General features: G+C 46.3%; 2 protein-coding genes across 3 annotated transcripts in view; one reads left to right on the top strand and one right to left on the bottom strand.

The window, feature by feature from the left end:
- Positions 1-15,899, bottom strand: part of Rnf10 (ring finger protein 10) — a 31,705-nt gene extending 15,806 nt beyond the window's left edge. The window contains exons 1-2 of the mRNA XM_052168564.1: positions 15,728-15,899; positions 1,281-1,477 (exon numbers count right to left, since the gene is read on the bottom strand). Coding sequence (XP_052024524.1) covers positions 1,281-1,477; positions 15,728-15,884 — 354 coding nt within the window. The 5' untranslated portion in view covers positions 15,885-15,899. The remainder of the gene's footprint in view (positions 1-1,280; positions 1,478-15,727) is intronic.
- Positions 1-21,319, top strand: part of LOC127673034 (2'-5'-oligoadenylate synthase-like protein 1) — a 449,062-nt gene that overhangs the window by 326,645 nt on the left and 101,098 nt on the right. The window lies entirely within an intron of this gene.

Here is a 21,319-nt window from a genome sequence, read left to right as displayed (position 1 = left end):
AATTTCAGGAGGTAGTTGGATCTATGTGAATTCAAGTCAGCCTGGTCTACACAGAGTTCCAGGACTACACACTAAGACCATATCTCAAAACAAAAACGATGTCCTTAATATTTTTAAAGGTTCTGTGTCTATCTGTGTGTGCTGGCATGGACTTAGGAGCACGGCTGCCAGAAGCCAACTCCAATGCCCTGGAGCTCGTCTTGTGAGGCAGGCAGGCCGTGCCTCTCCAGCTTCTCGGACCCTTACAGCCTTCCCTTCCTCTCCACCTCCGACAGCACATCCCTGCCATACTGCCACTGCACACCAACCCTACTCTTGTCACTCTGCTCACATGACTCGAGGCCAATGAGCGACTGACCAACTGTCACGCTGTCCTGTCAACTACTCACTCAGCCTGACAGCAGAACTGAGCAAAGGGACAAGCACCTCTTGTGGCTTCCAGTTCCTTGTCCCTGCCCAAGTGTGCACCTTCCCCGCTCAGAAGTCAGTCCTCCAATCTGACCCCTTACTGCTGCTTTAAATCCCAACAGTGTTCCTTCCCTTGCTTCATTTAGAGTGCGCCAATCTACCTCTGCAGCCTGGCAGATGGCACAAACCAATAATCTCAGCGCTCCCTCAGGACGCCAACGAAGCAACCCAGACCCTCAGGTAAATTACACACCAGTTCCGGACCCGCCAGACTAGAGAATTCGCCCTGGAGAACAAAGACAATGAGTCCTCTGTTTAACTTTGGTTGTCCTTGGTACACCACAGACACGGAGGAGAAGTAATCCTTTGACAGTCTATGCACTCAATCTATCTAGCTCTGCAATGGCTACACAGAATGGCTGGTCAGCCAACAGACACCACCAGTCTACTTGATAAGTCTTAGGCTACTTCCTAAATTCAGCAGTAAACATCCCATATCAACCTTTAGTCTCAAAACAAACCCAGGGAATCTCCTCAGGACAGGTGTCTGGGTGTGAGACTGAGGAGTCCAGCTCCCTCTGCAGGACAGACACCACCACGGCTGCCTTTATTATCCAAGCGCTCCAAAGGGCACCCGAAGTGACGGTGACAGTGAAGCACAGCACACCTGCTCAGGTGTGTCTCAGCTGTTACTACGACGAAGTCTCCTCCCCCAGGGTTTCACGGTCCAGGGTCCCGGTCTGGCCAGTCCCCAGCTGCTCAGCCAGCCTGGCTGCCTGCCCTGCTCCACTGCATTTTCTGAAGTGCTGAGACACTGAGGGGGAAAAGCCAGACCCAGAGAGCCAGCTCGCCAAGGCCACTCTCCTCCATACCTCATCTCGTCTTCCACCATTAGAAGAAGAGCTAAAGGGTTTGCTGCTGCCACCGCCCCTTTGAGGAGGCATCTTGTTAAAAGTTTTGCTTTTCTGTGAATTGGAGCGACGGGACTGGTTGCTAAAATTTTCATTTTTGGGGTAGGAAGGTTCACGCTTGCGATTGTAACGCTTGGATCCATTTGAGTTCTTTCCATCTGAAAACAAAAGAAATAAAAGTAATGAGTTTAATAAATTTTAATAAGTTTTCCCAGACACATAGCAATTTCTGTCTATATATCAGCAAAGTTGTTACTTATTAAATAAGGGGAAATAGGCCTTTCCACAGCCTCTGAAAAAGCTAAGTTTAAGCCGGGCGGTGGTGGCGCACGCCTGTAATCCCAGCACTCTGGGAGGCAAAGGCAGGCGGATTTCTGAGTTCGAGGCCAGCCTGGTCTACAGAGTAAGTTCCAGGAAGCCAGGGCTACACAGAGAAACCCTGTCTTGAAAAAACCAAATCCAAAAAAACAAAAAAACAAACAAACAAAAAAAAAAAGCTAAGTTTAATCCATAGCATTGGTGCTCTGAAGAAGAACTATAGTAAGGTAGGCTGTTGTTTGGTTTTGAAACAGCCATTCTGTGCTAGAAGGATGATATATCTGGTCTGCAGGCCTGACAGGAGAGGACAGGCACTGCCCTTGAGTGTAATAGAGTGTGTGTACAGAGCTCTACAGAGGAAAGGCCTATGCTTTAGCAGACATACTCATCAGGCCTAAAAACAAGCCCAGGCACAGCACCACACACCCTGAATCCCAGCACTCAGAAGGCAGAGACAGGTGGATCTTGAGGCCAACATGATATAGAGTAAATTACAAGACAGCCAAGACAGAGACATTTGGTCACAAAAGTTCAGTGTCATCAACACGCTATGGAAACTACAAAGTTAACACAGCACATGCTGAGCTCTAAGAACACATCACATCAGTTTAAATTACTTTTAAAAAATGTCTCTTGCTTTTTTCCTTCAATAAAAAAACTACATATTCATTAGCATCAGTACACTTGATTATAAAAATAAAATATAAAACAATTGACAATGCCCGTGAGATATTTATTAAGTGCTTTATTTCCTTTCTCTCTCTGTCACACTATTCAACTTCCCTCCTGCCTCAGGCCCTGCGCACTGAGCCTGCAGGCGAGGGCCTCACTAGGCCTCCTGGCTTCTTTTTATATGATTGCTCCATGTCTTATACAAAATATTCTTGTTACTTTATGAGTAGTTTTATATACCCCTGGTCTTCAGCAAGGCTCATACCTACAGATTCGACCTTTGGGAGACCGAGCTAGGAGGATCATCTGCAAGTGTAAGATCAGTCTAGGCTAGGCTAGAACAACTCTGGTTATAAATAAAAGCTGTATGGTGTTTTTATTACATGCTATTTATTTTGCATGTGTTATGTGTTTATCTGCATGAGCCACAGTACACATTTAAAGGGCAAAGGACAACTGTCTCTGGATGGGTTCTGTCCTGCCACTGTACAAGTTCTGGAAAACAATAAGCCCAGTCATCGGGCTTGGCACCAGGTTTTCTTACTCAGTGAGCCATCTCTATGGACCATGAATCAAAACCTGTAAAGGAGCCGAGGAGATGACTCAGTGGATAATTGATGTTGACAATGAAAGAAAGCACACAATGGAGCTCAGATCCTCAGAACCCATGAAGGCAAGGCAAGAAGTAAGACAACTGCCTGTCTACGATTCCAGAACCCAGGAGGCAGGAAGGAGCTGGCTCATTAGATTAACCAGAAACCAGCAAGTTCCAGTTTCAGTGAGAGGCCTACCTCAATCCACAAGTAACTAAATAATATATAAATGAGAGTGATCAACATCACACCTGTGCACACATATAGACAAGCGTATTCCCTTGTACACATCACACACACGGAAAGCGAAATACAGCAGAGAGCTGTGACACACTTACAACCCCAGCACTTAGCAAGTAGAGGCAGGAAAAAAAATGACATGTTCAAAGGCAGCCTGAGATATGAGTCTGTGTCTCAGAGTAAAGCTGAAGGCTAAAGAGGTCAGAGGTCAGAGTCAAAAGCACTTGTTGCTCCTTTAGAAGACCTAGCTAGGTTCAGATCCCAGCAGCCACGACTGTCTGTAACTTTCAAGGGGTCCAATGCCCTCTTCTGACCTCTGCAGACACCAGGCAAGAATATCGTGCACACATATAAATGCAGGCAAACACACACATAAAATACTTTAAAAAAATAATTACCTATTCTTCAAAAGCACAATTAATGGCTACACAATTGCCTGCCATGAGCTAATAGGGAAACATAACCAATACATTTAGTAATATCTTTTTGCTAGTTTAACCTAACAGTACTGAAGATTGTTTTATAAGGTCTATATAGCATGTCAAATATTCAAAGTGAAATGAGATTATGAAACACAATCATAAAAGTCATCCTGAAGTTGCTTTGTAGAAATTAATTATGACTGATTTATATCCTAACAGCATCATAAAAGAGAACAGGAAGTTCACTATTATATCCTAACAGCATTATAAAAAAGAACAGGAAGTTCATTACATTCCTGTTAATTCAGTAGCAACTTGAATAAATTTTGTTCAAATACAAAGACAAATGGTTTCTGATTTTTACTTTATTTGGATTTTTGGTTTTATTTTTAAACCTGAATTTCTCTAATTAGCAACAAATGCGTTCAGTCTATCTGTTGACCAACTGTCTATATTTTGAGTAAAAAGCCTGCTTGCTTAGTTGCGTCGGGAGACAGGGCCTCATGTAGCCCCAGGCTGGTCTCACTACACAGGTCAGGATGACCCGAAAACCCGTTCTCCTGTCTCTACTTCCCAAGTGCTAGAATTAGAGGTGTGTGCCACTGAGTCTGTCTGCCCATTTTCCTTTTCTTACTAAGAAGATAAACTTCAGGAATTTGTTGCCAGTATCCACAAATCACTAGTAATTTTCTTCCTTTTTGAGACAAGGTTTCTTTGTGCAGCACTGGCTGTCTTGGCACTCACAGAGATCCTACTGTCTCTGCCTCCCAAGTGCTAGGGTTAAAGGCATGTGCCACCAACACACGGCATTGCTAATGAAATCTAACAAGGAACCTGCGTCAGTACACTATATAAGCCAGTACTAGCTTAGAAAGGGGGGAGGGCAAGAGGCTCAGTTGAGTATAAAATGCTTCATCTGCAAGCAGGAGGCTCTGTATGAGGACCCCAGTGCCCAAATTAAGAGCTAGACAAATCCAGTGCACAGCTCCAGTCCCAGGGGAGGTGGATGCAGTTGATTCCAGGGGCTTGATCAACAATCAGTTTAGTCAAAAAGGCAACTAACTTCCCAGTTCAGTGAGAGATACAGTTTCAAAAAAATAAATTAGAGGCAAGGAGAGTCTCCCACACTGCCATCAGTCTCCCTCCACTGTGCACTCAGGGGTGAGAGCATGCACAGATACACCTGCACACCTACAACAAAAGTGTAAGGCAAACAAACCTCATCTAGGAACCATCAGCACAGAACAGGTGAAGGAGATCAGCATGGTTAGAGCGGCTGCTACCAAGTCTGAGGACCTGAGTTCAAGTCCCCAACCCCACAGGGTGGGAGGAGAGTCTAATCCTGCATGTCTAACCTACACACACACACCACAGCATGTTCATGAGTCCATGATCCTCATGTGTTCTCTGATCTTAAGTTTCCCTGAGAGAGGCACAGTCAAGAACTTCTGGCGTCCTTTCTGGTCCCTCCTGCTGACTCGAGCCAAGGTTGAGGCCTGACTGTCTCTGCTAGGTAGTACTACCTCTGCTGATTCATGTTTGCTAACTCAACTCTAGGAACTGGCCCACTGGTGTATCCATCAAGTGTTTGTGAGTGGACTGAGTGGCTAACCTGTGAACTGAATTTTGGATTTCCAGGCAATAGATGGAAGTTGTTCCCAAGAACCTTGTAAACTGGTCCTCTCCCCATTATCCTTTCTTTTCTACTACCTCTGTTGAGTCGTGGGCTATAAGGGAGGTTAGAGTGTTTAAGAACCATCATTAAAAATAAGGTTTGAAAAAAAAGTTACAGGGCATTGGTGTTATACACCTTTAATCAAAGTCTTGGGAGGCAGAGGCAGGAAGATCTGTGAGTTACAGCACAGCCAGGACTATACATAGAATCCCTGTCTCAAACAAACATGCCTACATGCACAAACTCCTGGCTTTAGGGTTTGGAGAAATGGCTCAGTATTAAACACTTCTACTCTCCCAGAGGATCCAAACTAGTTTCCTAGCACCCATGTGGTGCCTTACAACTCTAAGTCACACTCTTACTTCTTCAGAAATCCAATACTCCTCTCTTCTGGCCTTGGAAGGCACTTGGTATATATATCACTCACTCTCACACACACACACACACACACATACACACACACACACAAAATACTCATGTGTGTGGAGCTGCAAGGATAGCTTAACAGTTAAGAGTACTTCTTGCCCTTCCAGGACACTTACAAGTAGATCACAACCATTTCTAACATCAGTTCCAGGACACACTCACACATATAAAACTTATCTAACAGAAAAAGGTCTGATAATCAGCACACCATTAAATTTGACACATACAACTAAATGGATGTGGTAGCATACACCTGCTATCCCAACACTTGGGAAATGGAGAATCACAAGTTCCATGCTAGCCTGGGCTAGAGTATAATACCTTTTCTCATACAAGCACACACTTAAAAGAAACTACCTGTAAAGAAAACATATGCAGCTACTGACAATGACCTTTTTCTTCTCTGCAAACACCTTGACTTTGTCTGCTTAGAGTTCTCTTGTATCCGTGGACTGTTAGCTCGCACAGGCAACCTCGTGAGCTGTCAGGAGGTTCCTGTACTCAGGCCTCACCCTCAAAGGTTCTGCCTCTCATATGAAAACATTACTGTTTTAAAAGAGGTAGGCACATTTTTTTGTTGTTGTTGTTTTTTTAACCACAAAACATCCACGTTTTATTTAGCTTAACAGTTTCTCTGATACAAAGAAAATCTAGGACATATGCACATGTAAACTCCCCCAACCCTCCAATAGCCTAAGAGAAGAAAGAACAAAGGTCTCTTCAGTGGAGATTATCTTCGCTTCTAGAAGATGTTTCCGCTCCAGTCCACGCCCACTTCCTCTTGCAGCCACTTGGGCCTTCAGGATAGCAACTTTTCCTCGGCCGGCCCCCGAGGCTGGGTTTTTATTTTTCATGTTATTTAACATGGGTGCATTTTTCAGGCATTTCAGGCAAAATTAGAAACCGGATCTTGCTGCCACGCATGTATAGTTGTTCCAGCTGTGCCGCCCGGCCATCTCTGTGTGTGACTGTGATGTTGGACATCGGACAGTCCATGTTTCCTCAGCTTCAATGAGTTTCCCTCGGTACACTTCGCCAGTGTTGGTCTCACTTGTCACTATGTGGCCTTCAGCTTCATGTAAGTCTTTAATCAACCAATGGACATCTTGGCCGGCCTCTTCCTCTGCAACTAACTGCAGGCTTTTTTTTCCCTTCAGTTCCCGCACAAAGTTAGAAGGCGAAGACATGAGGCGAGGAAACTACAGGCCCGAGTATCACCAGGCACATGTTTTTTTAAAAAGATTTATTTATTATTATATGTGAGTACACTGTAGCTGTCTTCAGACACTCCAGAAGAGGGCGTCAGATCCCATTACAGATGGTTGTGAGCCACCATGTGGTTGCTGGGATTTGAACTCAGAACCTCTGGAAGAACAGTCGGTACTCTTAACTGCTGAGCCATCTCTCCAGCCCACATTTTTTTTTTTTTAAATCTCACTCTATAGTTCAGGCTAGCCTAGAACTCACTACACCGTAACTCACGCTGCCCTCCAACCCAAGGCAATCTTTTTGAGAGCACAGGCACAATCACAGCCAGCTGCCTGCCACCTGAGCAAACAACTAAAAAGAAACTATTTCTACACATGACCACAAGCTTACTGAACATCAGACCTAAGAAAAGAGAAACATGAATCCTAATTCAACTACATCTACTGAGAGAGAGAGAGAGAGAGAGAGAGCACCACAGTGTGTATGTGGAGGTCAGAGGACAACCTGTAGAGGTTGGCTCTCTCCTACCATGTGGTCCCAGGGACTGACTGCCTGCTGAGCCACCTCACCAGCCCATAAATCCAAATTCTGAAAGCAGCCGCATGTCTAGGGAAGGATGAGATGTGCTGGCCACTCCACACCTAGCCAGCTGCAGCCACTCCACACCTAGCCAGCTGCAGCGGAGGAAGCGGGCTAACAAGTCACAGAGGACAGCAGCAGAGAGCAGAAGAGGTGACCACACAAAACTGCCATGCCAAGTTCACTCCTTAATTAGATATTAACCAGAGTTTCAAGTTGGAATTGGGGCTTGTCTTAGTCAGGGTTTCTGTTCCTGCACAAACATCATGACCAAGAAGCAAGTTGGGGAGGAAAGGATTTATTCAGCTTACACTTCTACACAGCTGTTCATCACTAAAGGAAGTCAGGACTGGAACTCAAGCAGGTCAGGAAGCAGGAACTGATGCGGAGGCCATGGAGGGATGTTACTTACTGACTTGCTTCCCCTGGCTTGCTCAGCCTGCTCTCTTATAGAACCCAGGACCACCAGCCCAGGGATGGCCCCGCCCACCAGGGGCCCTCCCCCTTGATCACTAATTGAGAAAATGCCTCACAGCTGGATCTCATGGAGGCACTTCCCCAACTGAAGCTCCTTTCTCTGTGGTAACTCCAGCCTGTGAGAAGTTGACACAGAACCAGCCAGGACAGCAGTTTATAGGCATTATGGCCCCTCCACCCCGTCACCTAGCAACAGCTGTTGTCAAGCACAGCACCTCTGGTAGCAGACAGAAATCTGTGTGGCACACCTCTAATCCCAGCACCTGGAAAACAAAGAACTGAAACAAAACCAGTCTCAAAACCAACATGTCTGTGTACCACATGTATGCCTAACACCCATGGAGGCCAGAAGAGGGTGATGGATCTCCTGAAACTTGAGAGTTCCTGATAGATACGAGCTGCCAGGTAGATGAACCTGGGTCCTCTGGAAGAGTAGCTTAATTTTAGAACTCTCTCCAGCCTCAGAAGAATAAAAAAGAAAAAGAAAAGGAAAAGAAAAAGAAAAAAAGCAAAGGAAGAGAGAAAACATATTTCCCAAACCTTGTTATCTGAAGCTGACAGAACATGACTCTGAACTGTTGTTTTCAAGAGATACATCACCATCAAGTGTAGTTTAGTGGCAGTGTTTGCCTAACATACAAGGCCTAGGTTTGCTCTCCAGCACGTTATGGGGGGCTAGGGTCCTGCTCAGGAGACCCCTAACAGCTTGTGCATACTCGGATGATGCCGAGCTCTACCCTGAGAAGACTGAAGATGAAGCAGCACTCAGGTAAACTGTTGGTTTCTTCACCTTTATTACCACACTCTCAGGGAAATGGTTTCCTAAGACTTAGCCGCTGTGATGGACAGTGAATTCCGTATTTCTAAATCACATTACGACAACTGACCACATAAGGATTTATGATTTCAGGCCCTAAAAAAAAAAAAAAAAAAAAAAAAAAATCAACTCCCTTCTCTCTTGGTCTTCCAAATACCTCAAAGTCTAAAGGGAAACATCTCAAGTGAGAAACTGGCTCTTATCTCTAAACCCAGGCAACATGTAGCTGAGGATTGATCATACTGTTCTGCCTGGGACCCAAAGATAAAATTCACAGTGTTGTTTTTGAAACATTTTGTAGACAACTTGCCAGGACATACTAGTGAATAACTCAGAGAGAAACTGTCCTCCTCTCTCAGAAGGAACAAGAGGACCCACATCAGATTTTGGAAAATGAGTCAAGTTCCTAGAAGAAATTTATTTTATGATTTTGACTTCTCCAATTTTTTGTTATTTTGTTTCTGGTCAAGTTTTTTTGTTTTTTGTTTTTTTTTTTTGTTTTGTTTTTTTTTTTTTTTGATTTTTTCAAGACAGGGTTTCTCTGTGTAGCCCTGGCTGTCCTGGAACTCACTCTGTAGACCAGGTTGGCCTCGAACTCAGAAATCCACTTGCCTCTGCCTCCCAAGTGCTGGGATTTAAGGCATGTGCCACCACCGCCCGGCTCTGGTCAAGTTTTAAACCTCAGAATGGTGGTTCCCAATTCCAGGTGTACATCAGGGTCACTTCCAGGGCTTTAAGATTATGAATGCTGCCGGGTGGTGGCGCACGCCTGTAATCCCAGCACTCTGGGAGGCAGAGGCAGGCGAATTTCTGAGTTCGAGGCCAGCCTGGTCTACAGAGTGAGTTCCAGGACAGCCAGGGCTACACAGAGAAACCCTGTCCCGAAAAAAACCAAAGTCAAAAAGCCAAAAAGCCAAAAAGCCAAAAAGCCAAAAAGCCAAAAAGCCAAAAAGCCAAAAAGCCAAAAAGCCAAAAAAAAAAAAAAAAAAAAAGATGAATGCTGCCTAGTGTTGCAGTTCTCAGGAGGTGCAGGGCAGGAGAACACAGATGAGAGCTCAAGGCCAGCCTGGACTAAGCAGCAAGTTAAAGGCCAGCCTAGACTATGAAGCAAGGCCAAGGCTAAGAAATTAAGAAAAGACAAGTGGGAGAGGGAGGTCAAGCGAGCAAGCTGGGCCTGGGCGCAGGCCTGGGACCTCAGTTACTCAAGAGGCCATTGGTGTGAGGTCACAAGTCCAGGCTGCCTGCTTGGCTACAAACTCAGTTTACGTCAACCCCAACTAATGCTCAAATGATCATTTTTAAGAGGGGCTGGAGACACAACTCAGTGGTCAAGTCCCTGCCTAACTTATACTAGGCTCAGTACCCAGTGTCAAAAATAAATAGATAAGAAAGCTAGAGCTAGCTCAGGAGTTAAGAATCTCAGATGCGCCTGTCCCAGAGGCCACACACTGTCCACAGCCATCAATAACTGCAGCTCCAGGCAGTGTGTCCTCTCCTGGCTTCAGAGGGCATTGCATTCTCCACCACCCACACACAAACAAACAATTCTGTAAAATTAAACAAACAAGGATTTGGGCACAGAGGCACAAGACTTTAATCCTAGCTCAGGAGGAAGAGGGAGGTGGATCTCTGTGATTCAAGACAACTCCAAACGTATTATACATTGAGTTCCAGGCCATCCTAGACTATGCAGAAAGATCCTATCTCAAAAAACCAAATTAATAAAAAGTAAATTAAAAAGTAAGGAATGCCTATGACCCTTAGAGAATCAGAAAAGGTCAGACAAGGAAGCTCACACCTTTAATCTGGCCTTCAGGAGGCTGCAGAATTTCTGTGTGTATTTGAGGCTAGCCAGGACGGAAGAGCACCTGGGGAGGTTGCAGATGAACCTTAGGGAACTGCAGCCCAGGGCCCCACACCCTCACACTGTAAAAGTTCTCAGGAGTCTGGTATGTAGCCAGAGCTGAGAACTGCCGGAAGTACTATCAAGACACTGTCCCCAGCTGACGAAATTACTCATTAGATGGTACAAACCCAGAACCTAGGATTCAGAACCAACAAACAGAGGCCTAAAACTTTAATCCAGTGCTGTTTTGATTTCCAAAATGGAAAAGACTCTGCCAAATAACAGCAAATCTACTCCATGTCTCTCTCCAGTGCTCCTCACCAATTTAAAGTCACAAGTCCTTCATAAATGTGCAAAATCATCAACGTTCTAGGTCTGGTTCTAACAGGTAGTACAGCCAGGGCAACAGCAGTCAGGAAGTTTCTGCTGCTAGTTCAAGCTGTAATTACAAGTCAGTTACTTACCCATCACCCATACCAGTTGACAAGCACCTCCAGGGAGCAGCTCACCTGACAAGTCAGATCCCACTGACGTGTACTCTAGTACTCTAGTTACTGAAGTGAACTATAGTCACTCAGAAATCGAAAGAATTGAGAAAAAGAGTTCAAGGCCAGGCTGTTCAGGAGAGCAAGTACCAGGACAGACAGGGCTCCACAGAGAAATTCTGTCTTGAAAAAACAAAAACAAGGGGCTGGAGAGATGGCTCAGCAGTTAAAAGCACTCTCTGCTCTTCCAGAGGTCCTAAGTTCAATTTCCAGCAACCAAATGGTGGCTCACAACCATCTCTAATGGGATCTGATGCCTTCTTCTGCTGTGTCAGCAACAGCATACATACATGCACATTAAATAAGTAACATTTTTTAAAAAGCAGAAACAAAAAAGGAATTGAGGGGGAAAAAACAACCTTGAAAACATCTTCTATAGTAGAGGCACATAGCTGCTATGACTGGAAAAGCTCACTGTAACATTAACAGACACGATGGCTCTCAAGTTACAGTACTGGAATCTGGGTGTCCGCACTCACAGGACGCTGGGTGTCCAGCACCACCTTTAACCCTAGGCGTGAGGAGAGCACAGAAACACCCAAGTCTGATTACCCAGTAACCCAGCTTCTGAGCCCAATGACAGGAACAATGTCAGCACAGTGTTTCACACCGCCAACCTCAAAATAACTGCTTCATAATACCTGACCTTCCCATAACCTCCGTGGCAGTGCCTTCTGCCTAGGGAGGAGGGGCCAGAGCACGGTTCCTGGTCGGGGCTGCACTGGCCTACGAATCCCTGACCTCTCTTGTTCATCAATACTTACTTTCTCTGTTCTTTCTATATGGCACCCCTGGTCCCTAAATTTCTTCTCTCCTCTGGGCTGTTTTGTTGGGACAGTCGCTTGGTAAATTGTTCTAACAGTCTTAGCCCTGCTGAAGAAAGCTGAAGACATACCGGGCGGTGATGTAATCCCAGCACTTGGGAGGCAGAGGCAGGTGGACTTCTGAGTTCACGGCCAGCCTGGTCTATAGAGTGAGTTCCAAAACAGCCAGGGCTACGCTACACAGAGAAACCCTGTCTCGAAAAACCAAAAAAAAAAAAAAAAAGAAAGCTGCAGACATACAGCCAGAAAAGGGATGTTCTGTTAAGTCTAAGAAACAACTGGCCAAGGCCAAGGCTGGACAGAAAGATCAAGGAACTCCGGTATCAGATTCACCTATAACAGCACACCAGTGAAGAGAAAACAGAAGCTAGCCACAGGAGACAAACATATCAACTATATCCATGTAGTTAGAAAGCAAAGGACACTTACAAATGCACACAGCTCACAGATACCAAGGGACAAGGGAGAAGCTAGGCTACAGGACATCAGAGACCATGGCAGAATGGATGGGACTTGGTTCTAGAGATATGAAACTGTCTCCAGAAACCAAATACATTTTGTGGGTTTTTCTTTGTGTATCTTCATTTCACACTCCAATCCTTCTGAGTCAGGACTCTGAAACACTCCTAACACTGCCGATGGTCAGTTCACATCTCAGTCACATCTGCTTTCCCAGCAGCCTCTCACTGCAAGGCAATCTCATGTCGTTGCAACAGGGCCTTCCTATGTAACCAGGCTGCCCTGGAACTTGCTCAGTAGCCCAGGGTAGCCCCAAACTCATGATCCTCTGCTTCAGCAGGGAGTGCTGGATTACTGGCTGCACCCACATTCAGTGGCTTTAGTTTCTTTTCTTTCTTAGTTTTTCTAAACAGGGTTTCTCTGTGTAACCATAGCTCTGTTAGACCAGGCTGGCCTCAAATTCAGAGATCTGCTTGCCTGGCCTCCCAAATGCTGGGATTAAAGGTGTGGACCACCCGACTGGGTTATTTCATTTTTTATGTATGGGTGCTTTGCGTACGAGTTTGGCTGCACTCCACATGTGTGTTTATGACATGTTATGTATGTTTATGTGGAGGGAGAAGACAGTGTCAAACTCCACAGCAATGAGGAGCTGAGAAGCAAACCCGAGCCTTCTGTAGGAGTAACAGAGCCCAGAGCCGCCTCTCCAGCCGCTTCGTCCATACTTCTGTGGTTGGTTTATTAGGGTTTCTGAGGATCAAAACCAGGCCCTGAGGTGGTGCCTGTCTATAATTTCAGCTGGTCAAGATGCCTTCCACCAAGCCTGACTGACCACCCACCCCAAAGAACACATGTAGGGAGAAAGAAGTAAAGGAGGCCAGCTAGGAATGCAGTAAAAATGCCTTAATCACATCAGCTCTCTTGCTCAGTCTTCTAATGTATCACCTTATCACCATCCTGTGTGTGCAGGACGTGTACAGGTGCAAGGGCGTGAAGTCAAGTCTTTCCTTCCTCCTCTCAGAGGAGAGTCAAGGATGGAGCCAAGTGCTCTAACTGCAGGGTGTCAGTCTCACTGAACCCTCCTGCCCTCTATGTTGTTTGGTAAGTCACAAGCTTTGGCCTACTGCTCACTAAACAATAAACAAAGCATTTATTACAGCTGACTCATGCAAGAATGTACTTTAGTGACTTAACGAGGGACCTAAAAAGTTAGTTGAAAATTCCTGGAGAGGCAAAGCTTAGCACTGCCTCTGCGAGCAAAGCTGGAATCCTCCTACTTTGAGAAACACACAAACCTCTCTCCGACAACGGCCAAATTACAATAAAACTACACATGTGCAACTCCAGAATTAGTTCATAGAGTCCAGACTTGGCCCTGAGTTACACTAATGCCTGCTCAGACAGTAAAGCACTGGTGTATCAGTGACAACTGGTCTCTACCCAAGTTCTACAGGCAATTTCTACAAGGCCTCAAGTATACCTGGTAATGGCATTTGTCATACCCTGCAGATAAATTCTCAGTCAGTAAGCCTTATAATTTTGGTATTTTGGGGTTTTTTTTGTTTTTTGGACTTGGTTTTTCAAGACAGGGTTTTTCTGTGTAGCCCTGGCTGTCCTGGATGGAACTCACTCTGTAGACCAGGCTGGCCCTCGAACTCAAAAATCCACCTGCCTCTGCCTCCCAGAAGATTACGGGCATGTGCCACCACCACCCAGCAAGTATTTTGGGTTTTTTTAATGCTCTTAATTTAATTTGAGGGCGGGTGGGGGGGTATGCTAAGGATCAAACCCAGGGGCTTGCATATTCTAGACCCACACTCTCCAGCTCTTTGAATCTTAGAATGTTAGGTCCAAAGCTCCCCATCTGTTACACATGCTCACTCTCACAAAAAACATACTGCTGAGCCCATATAAAGTTACTTGCACTACATCTTTGCACTAAAACACATTCAGTGATGTCTGGTGCTGGAAAAGCAGCTGGTGTGCTCTTCCCTGGGGAAGACCCCCTCACTCCCAGCTTTACCATGCTGCCTACAGCTCCTTGTGTTGGATCGAGGCTTCCTAGGCTCCTCTGCCATGTTCACAATCGTTGATATGTATATACATATCCCCCAAATACATGTTTGTTGACATGTATATACACGTGCACACATACATGTGAAAAGAGGGCATGAGTTCGAAGATGAGGGGACGGTTACATAGGAGCTTGGAGGGAGGAAAGGGAAGGAGAAACATCGTAATTAAACCACAATCTGAAACTTGGTGGTGTCTTGAGATTGTGGAGGCACTTGAGAGGCAGAGACAAGGGGGATCTATGGGTTCTAGGCCTAGTCTACAGTGAGTTCCAGGACAGCCAAAGATACAAAGAGAAAATCTGTCTCTGATAACTACAGGATTAAAAAAAAAAAAAAAAAAAAAGACAATCTCAAAAATACCCAAACAAAAGCCTTACACTGCTATTACTGCCAACATGGTGGTAAACGTGTAAAAGAGAACAAGGATTTGGCCACAGCTCGGAAACAAGATGGAGAATGCTGGACTCAGGATTCTGCCATCTCCTAACCTACAGTCTAGTTTATCCTCCGAGAAGGAGCAACTCCTAGCTAGACAGGATAAACAATTAGAGTAATGATATCATACATAAAAGCCTACCGCCGTACTTTGTGCATAATCACACACACACACACACAGTGAAAGCCAAACCCCTATAACCTACCACACACAAACAGGCATAATATTTAGACAAATAGTTGTCGAGCACTCCAAGCGCTTAGCGCATGTGCTCATTAGTACACATTACCTTTTACAGATAAGGCAAACTCAAGGACTGGACCTAAAATAAATGAATGAAGGGTCTGCATGCTTTACCATCACGCAGAAAAACAAAAAAACAAAACGCCATCCCAGGAACAGACCTGGTGCCAGATTTAAGACTGAAATCCTCGGGCCTCGCCCTCTTATTTAAACTTGAATGCTACCCAAAGCTAATCCAACGCAGGAAGATAAAACAAAGTCATTTCTTTTAGAGCTTGGTCAATGAGTCACACAAACCAGGTCTTGAGGCCTGCTGTGAGGTGCTTGTCACCTGGATGACCTTAACCCTTCCAAATCTCAGATTCCTCATCTGCAAAATGGGGCTAAGAATAGCGCCTACTTCAACCAGCTGTTTTGAATATGAATGCAAGGGCCCAAATTAACCACGCAGTGCAGCGCAGCTTAACCGTAAATACTGGACGTCGGTGCCAGCGGAAGGTGGGTCGTTTGCGCGCCCATCCCAAGTGACCCAGCACACCCGCCGGCTCTTACCGCTCTTGGGTTTAGACTCGCCGGCCGGCCCCGCCGAGGCGGAGCGGGGCGGCTGTTGCCCTTTGCTGCTGCCCGAGGAGGCGGAGGAGCTGTTGGAGCCGCTGTTCTTGTCCATGTCGGAGGCGGTGGCGGCGGCACAGGGGGAGCTCTGCGGCATCAAAGGGGGCCTCGGCGGCGACGGCGGTCGGAGCGGAGCGGGCGCGGCGGGGACCCAGGCTCATGGCGTTCAGGGCCGGCGGGGGTCGGCGACGGCAGCGGTTCTCGGCCTTCATGGCGACATTTTTCCTTGTTTCCTTCCTCAGCTTCTCAAAATGGAAGGAGAAGCGGCAGGTGGGGCTGTGGGGCCCAGAGGCGGCGGTGACCGAAGAGGAGGAGGAGGCCGGGGCTCGGAGGTCCGGGCCGGGCCTGGCGGGGCGGAGGCTGCGGGGGAAGGGGAGGCGCGGGAGGGTCGCGAGCCCCGCCGGCCGGCCGGACACGCTCTCCCGCCGCGGGGCAGGAGAGAGGGCTGGTTGTCTCGGTGCCGGGGACCGGGGTCTCCGACACAGCGACCGACACTCGCCTCTGGGCCGAGGCCGAGCTGCTCCGGGAATGGCGACGAGTCGCCAAACAGCATCTCCAAGAACCCGGATGGACTATTTATATAGTTGCCAAGTGGGAGTGAGGCATTCTGGGAAGTGTAGTTTCCACCTACATCCGGGTCCTAGGGGAAGGACTGGTTCCTACCAATGCTTTATCTCTCTTCCCTATGCCATGTTTCTTCTTTCCTTCTCGCCTCCCTCCCGGGTTCCTTCTTTTTGAGACAATATTTCATTATGTAGTCCTAACTGGACCAGAACTCATTGTGTGGAACAGTCCGGCTCCCAATTCACAGATCTTTCGATCTCTGCCTCTCCAGTGCTGGGATTTTTTTTTTTTCTAAAAAAAAGAGGGGTGGGTGTCTGGCCTCCTACGATACCAAGCAAATACATGGTACACACACACACACACATACATACATACATACAACATACATACATACATACATATGTAAAAACACCCATACACAAAAAATTTTTATAAAATCAAATGGAGGGACTGGAGAGATGGCGCAGCGGTTAAGGGCACCGACTACTCTTCCAAAGGTCCTGAGTTCAAATCCCAGCAACCACATGGTGTCTTACAACCATCCATAATGAGATCTGATGCTATCTTCTGATGTGTCTGAAGACAGCTACAGTGACTTACATATAATAAATAAATAAATCTTAAAAAAAAAAAAAAGAAAGAAAGAAAAGAAACAAAGAAAACCAAGTGGACTGTGATGGCCTGCCTGCAATTCCAGTGCACAGGAGACAGAGATGAGGAAATTCCGAGAGCAAACTGGCTAACCAGACTAGCTGAAACGGTGAGTCTACCTAGAGACCCTGATTCCGTGAAGAACGTGGAGAGTCATAGAGGAAAACACCCAGTGTCAGCCTCAGAACTCCATATACACCTGCACATACCTGTGAAATTTTTCATACATGTATGCATGCCACATTCATATGTAAACATCAGAAAGAAGCAACAGGCTGGGCAGTGGTGGCGCACGCCTGTAATCCCAGCACTCTGGGAGGCAGAGGCAGGCAGATTTTTGAGTTCCAGGCCAGCCTGGTCTAGAGAGTAGGTTCCAGGACAGCCAGTGCTATACAGAGAAACCCTGCCTCGAAAAAAACCAAATCCAAAAAACCAAAAGAAAAAAAAAAAGAAAGTAACACCGGGCGGTGGTGGTGCACGCCTATAATCCCAGCACTCTGGGAGGCAGAGGCAGGCGGATTTCTGAGTTCAAGGCCAACCTGGTCGGTCTACAAAGTGAGTTCCAGGACAGCCAGGGCTACACAGAGAAACCCTGTCTCGAAAAAAAACAAAAAAATAAAAATTTATAAAAAAAAAAAAAAGAAAGTAAGTAACATTCTAAACACCAAAAAGAGAGAAACAACTCAATACAGTTAAGTAAGGAGATGTTAGTCAAGCAGATGTTTCAATAGAAAAGCATCCCCACTTGGGAGGGACGAAGGGAAGACTTCTTAGAAGTCATGTGACACACACCGGACAAATAGAATTCTATTTTTTTTTTATGGGGTTAGGGATCAAATCCAGGGCTCCATGCTAACAATCTAGTTTTCTACCTCTGAGCTACTCCCTCAGCTGAAGAGTGGAATTTCAGCAATTGTGTTTGTAGGCGAGCCAGAGGGGCTCATGCCTGTGGTCCTCACACCCAAGAAACACGCAGGAGCAGGATGCCAGTGGCCCACATCTTTATTCTCAGCACTTAGAAGGCAGAGGCAGGCGGATCTCTGAGTCCAAGGCCAGCCTGGTCTACAGAGCTAGTTTCAGGTCAACCAGGACTACACAGAGAAATCTTGTCTCAAAATAAAAAACAAAAGAAAGAAAGAAAGAGAAAGAGAAAGGAGAGAAAAAGAAAAAGAGAGAAAGTGCGAAGTGTAAGGCTAGCCTGTGCTACATAGTGAGACCTAAGAGAAAAAGAATAAAAGCAGACTGTAGCTTAGAGTGAGGGCCCTTGCATGGGCAAAGCTCGTGTCTGATCCCCAGGATCATGGGGCGAGGAACAAGAATGCGCGGGCAGAGGCGGGAGAGCTGGCTCAGTGGTTACGAGACTGGACTGCTCTCTCAGAGGACCAGGGTTCCATTCCCGAGTCAGGCAGCTCACAACCACCTGGAACTCCACTCCAGAGGCTCTGACGCCCTCTTAGTGTGTAGAGATGCCTGCAGTCATATGCAGAGACCTACACACAGGCACAAACACGTTTGCATGATTTAGAAATAGTAAAAATACATCTTGAAGCAGAGGTATAGAGATTTAAGTTTCAGGTTCAATTTCCGGCACCCACATGGTGGCTCACAACCATCTGTAATGGGATCCAATGCCCTCTTCTGGTGTGTCTGGAGATAGCGACAGTGTACATACATACATAAAATAAATAAATATTTTTTTAAAAAACAGTGCAATTTTTTTTTCAGTTTTCTGCTTGTTATTTTATTTTTATGTTTATAGGTGTTTAACAGGTAGTGTGCCTGTGCCATGCGTGTGCCTGGTGACACCAGAAGAGGGTGCTGTAGACCCTGGCGCTGGAATTAAAGCACCATGTGGATTCTGGGAATTGAACCCAGGTCCTCTGGAAGCGTAGCTAGTGCTCTTAATCACCAGCTCACATGAAAGGACTCTGACTAGCCTGAGTGTGATGAGTATGGTTCTAGCGTGTCCTGCCTTCTCTCCCTACTCCTTCTGCCTTGCTAAAAAAATGTTAGATTACCTTCCTAAAGCTAGCCCCCAAGGTCTGTTTCCTTATTTGGCCACTTCCTCCTCCTGAGGCTGACTACCTGGGCCCAGCTATCAAAGTTGTTTTTTTGTTTTTTGGGGGTTTTGGGGGGTTTTGTTTGTTTGTTTGTTTTTTGGGTTTTTTTGGATTTGGTTTTTTCTGAGACAGGGTTTCTCTGTGTAGCCCTGGCTGTCCTGAAACACACTGTGTAGACCAGGCTGGCCTCAAACTCAGAAATTGCCTGCCTCTGCCTCCCAGAGTGCTGGGATTAAAGGTGTGCACCACCACCACTCCGCTAACATGCCCACTTAAAGTTAAATGCCTCATCCTAACATGGGGTTTCCCCTTTTACCTTTATAAACTGCTATTTTTCCCATGGGCCTCTATCCAGAGGAAGCCCTTTGTCCTCCTGGACGAATGCCCTCCCCCTCTCCCCTGCTCCCTTTCCCTTCTCCCTCTTGCTCCTTCTCCTGTCTTTGTCCCTTATCCCTGCCCTCTGTCCCTCTGGGGCAAATGAATCTCCCTTGTAAATAGAAAGTATGGGTTTGGGGATCCTGAGCCATACTGTTCCTTTGATCACCAGTCCCAAGAGGTTCTGACCTCAGACTTACAAAGATCCACCTGCTTGTGTCTCCTGAATGCTGTAATAAAAGGTGTACACCACCATAACTGGTAAAAAGGTTTTTAATACTGTTGCATTTCTCTCTCTCTCTCTCTCTCTCTCTCTCTCTCTCTCTCTCTGTGTGTGTGTGTGTGTGTACACACGCACACATGCATACAGGGAGCTGTATGTACCATGGTTCAACATGTACAGTAAGAGGATACCTTGTGGGAGTCAGTTCTCTCCTACCAGGATGAAATTCTGGTTAGCAGGAAGCGTTCAGAGCCACCGCACGGCCTACAAGCATCCTTTAAAAACATTCCCCTGTCATGAGGCTGGAGAGATGCGCAGTGGTCAAGAGCACTTGCTCCTTTTGCAGTTGGGATTTGGTTCCTAGCATCCACATCCAGTGGCTCACAACCATTCCTAGTTCTAGTTTCAGGCGTCTGGCGCCCCCTTCTGGCCTCCGAAGGAGGCACTTAGCATACATGCAGGCCAAACACTCATACATACAAAATAAAAATAAACTGTGCTAGAGTGCTCCTTTAATCCCAGCACTAAGGATGCAGAGATAGGCAGATCTGGATCTGTGAGTTCCAGGCCAGCCTGCTCTTCAGCTTGGGTTCCAGGACAGCCAGGGCTACACAGAGAAACCCTGCCTAGAAAAGAAAAAACAAAGCAGCAACAAGGTTGTCAGTTAGTGATAGAGTGCTCCCACCCAGCATGTTAGAGAGAGCCCTGGGTTCAACCCTAGCTGGGGGAGGGGCAGGGCATGGAAAGACAGAAAGCACCTGGTGGAGGGCACTTCAGGGGGGAAATGTTTTCAGTTTTTGTTTTTTTCTTAGTTTTTCTGAGACAACGTTTCTTCTACAAGCTCTGACTGTCCTGGAACTCACTCTGTAGACCAGGATGGCCTCATACTCCACCTGTCTCTGCCTCCTGCGTGCTGGAACCAAAGGTGTGGGCCACCACCAAAGCACACTGCCCTTTTTTATTTTGTTTTTAAGACAAAGTGTCGTTATGTAGCCAAGACTGGCCTCATACTCTTAATATTCCTGCCTGGGTCTCCCAAAAAATTATTAGTTCTTGTTTGGTTTTACACTTTTGTTTGTATATGGCAAGGGATATCAGGTATTGAATTTAGGGCCTTGGACATGCTAGGTAAAGATTATACCTCAACCTATTTTCTGCTTTTTATTTTGAGATAGGGTCTCACTTTGTTGTCAAGGCTAACCTAGAATTTGGAATTATCCTGCCCCAGCATCCCAAGTCAAGTGTCTGGGATTACAGACCTCCACCATCATGTCCAGGTTTCTCTACTCTTCACAGTTACACACACACACACACACACACACACACTTTTGTGTGTCAACTTGACACAAGCTGGAGTTATCACAGAGAAAGAAGCCTCCTTTGAGAAAATGCTTCCTTAAGATCCAGCTGTGGGGCGTTTCCTCAATTAGTGATCAAGGGGGGGGGAGGGCCCCTTGTGGGTGGGGCCATCCCTGGGCTGGTGGTCTTGGGTTCTATAAGCAAGCCAGGGGAAGCAAATCAGTAAGAAACATCCCTCCAGCCAGGGCGGTGGTGGTGCATGCCTGTAATCCCAGCACTCTGGGAGGCAGAGGCAGGCGGATTTCTGAGTTCAAGGCCAGCCTGGTCTACCGAGTGAGTTCCAGGACAGCCAGGGCTATA

This window comes from Apodemus sylvaticus, chromosome 22 (assembly GCF_947179515.1).
Source record: "Apodemus sylvaticus chromosome 22, mApoSyl1.1, whole genome shotgun sequence".
Taxonomy (NCBI): domain Eukaryota; kingdom Metazoa; phylum Chordata; class Mammalia; order Rodentia; family Muridae; genus Apodemus; species Apodemus sylvaticus.
Note: the sequence above shows the minus strand (reverse complement) of the source record. Positions and strands in the feature narration are given on the sequence as shown.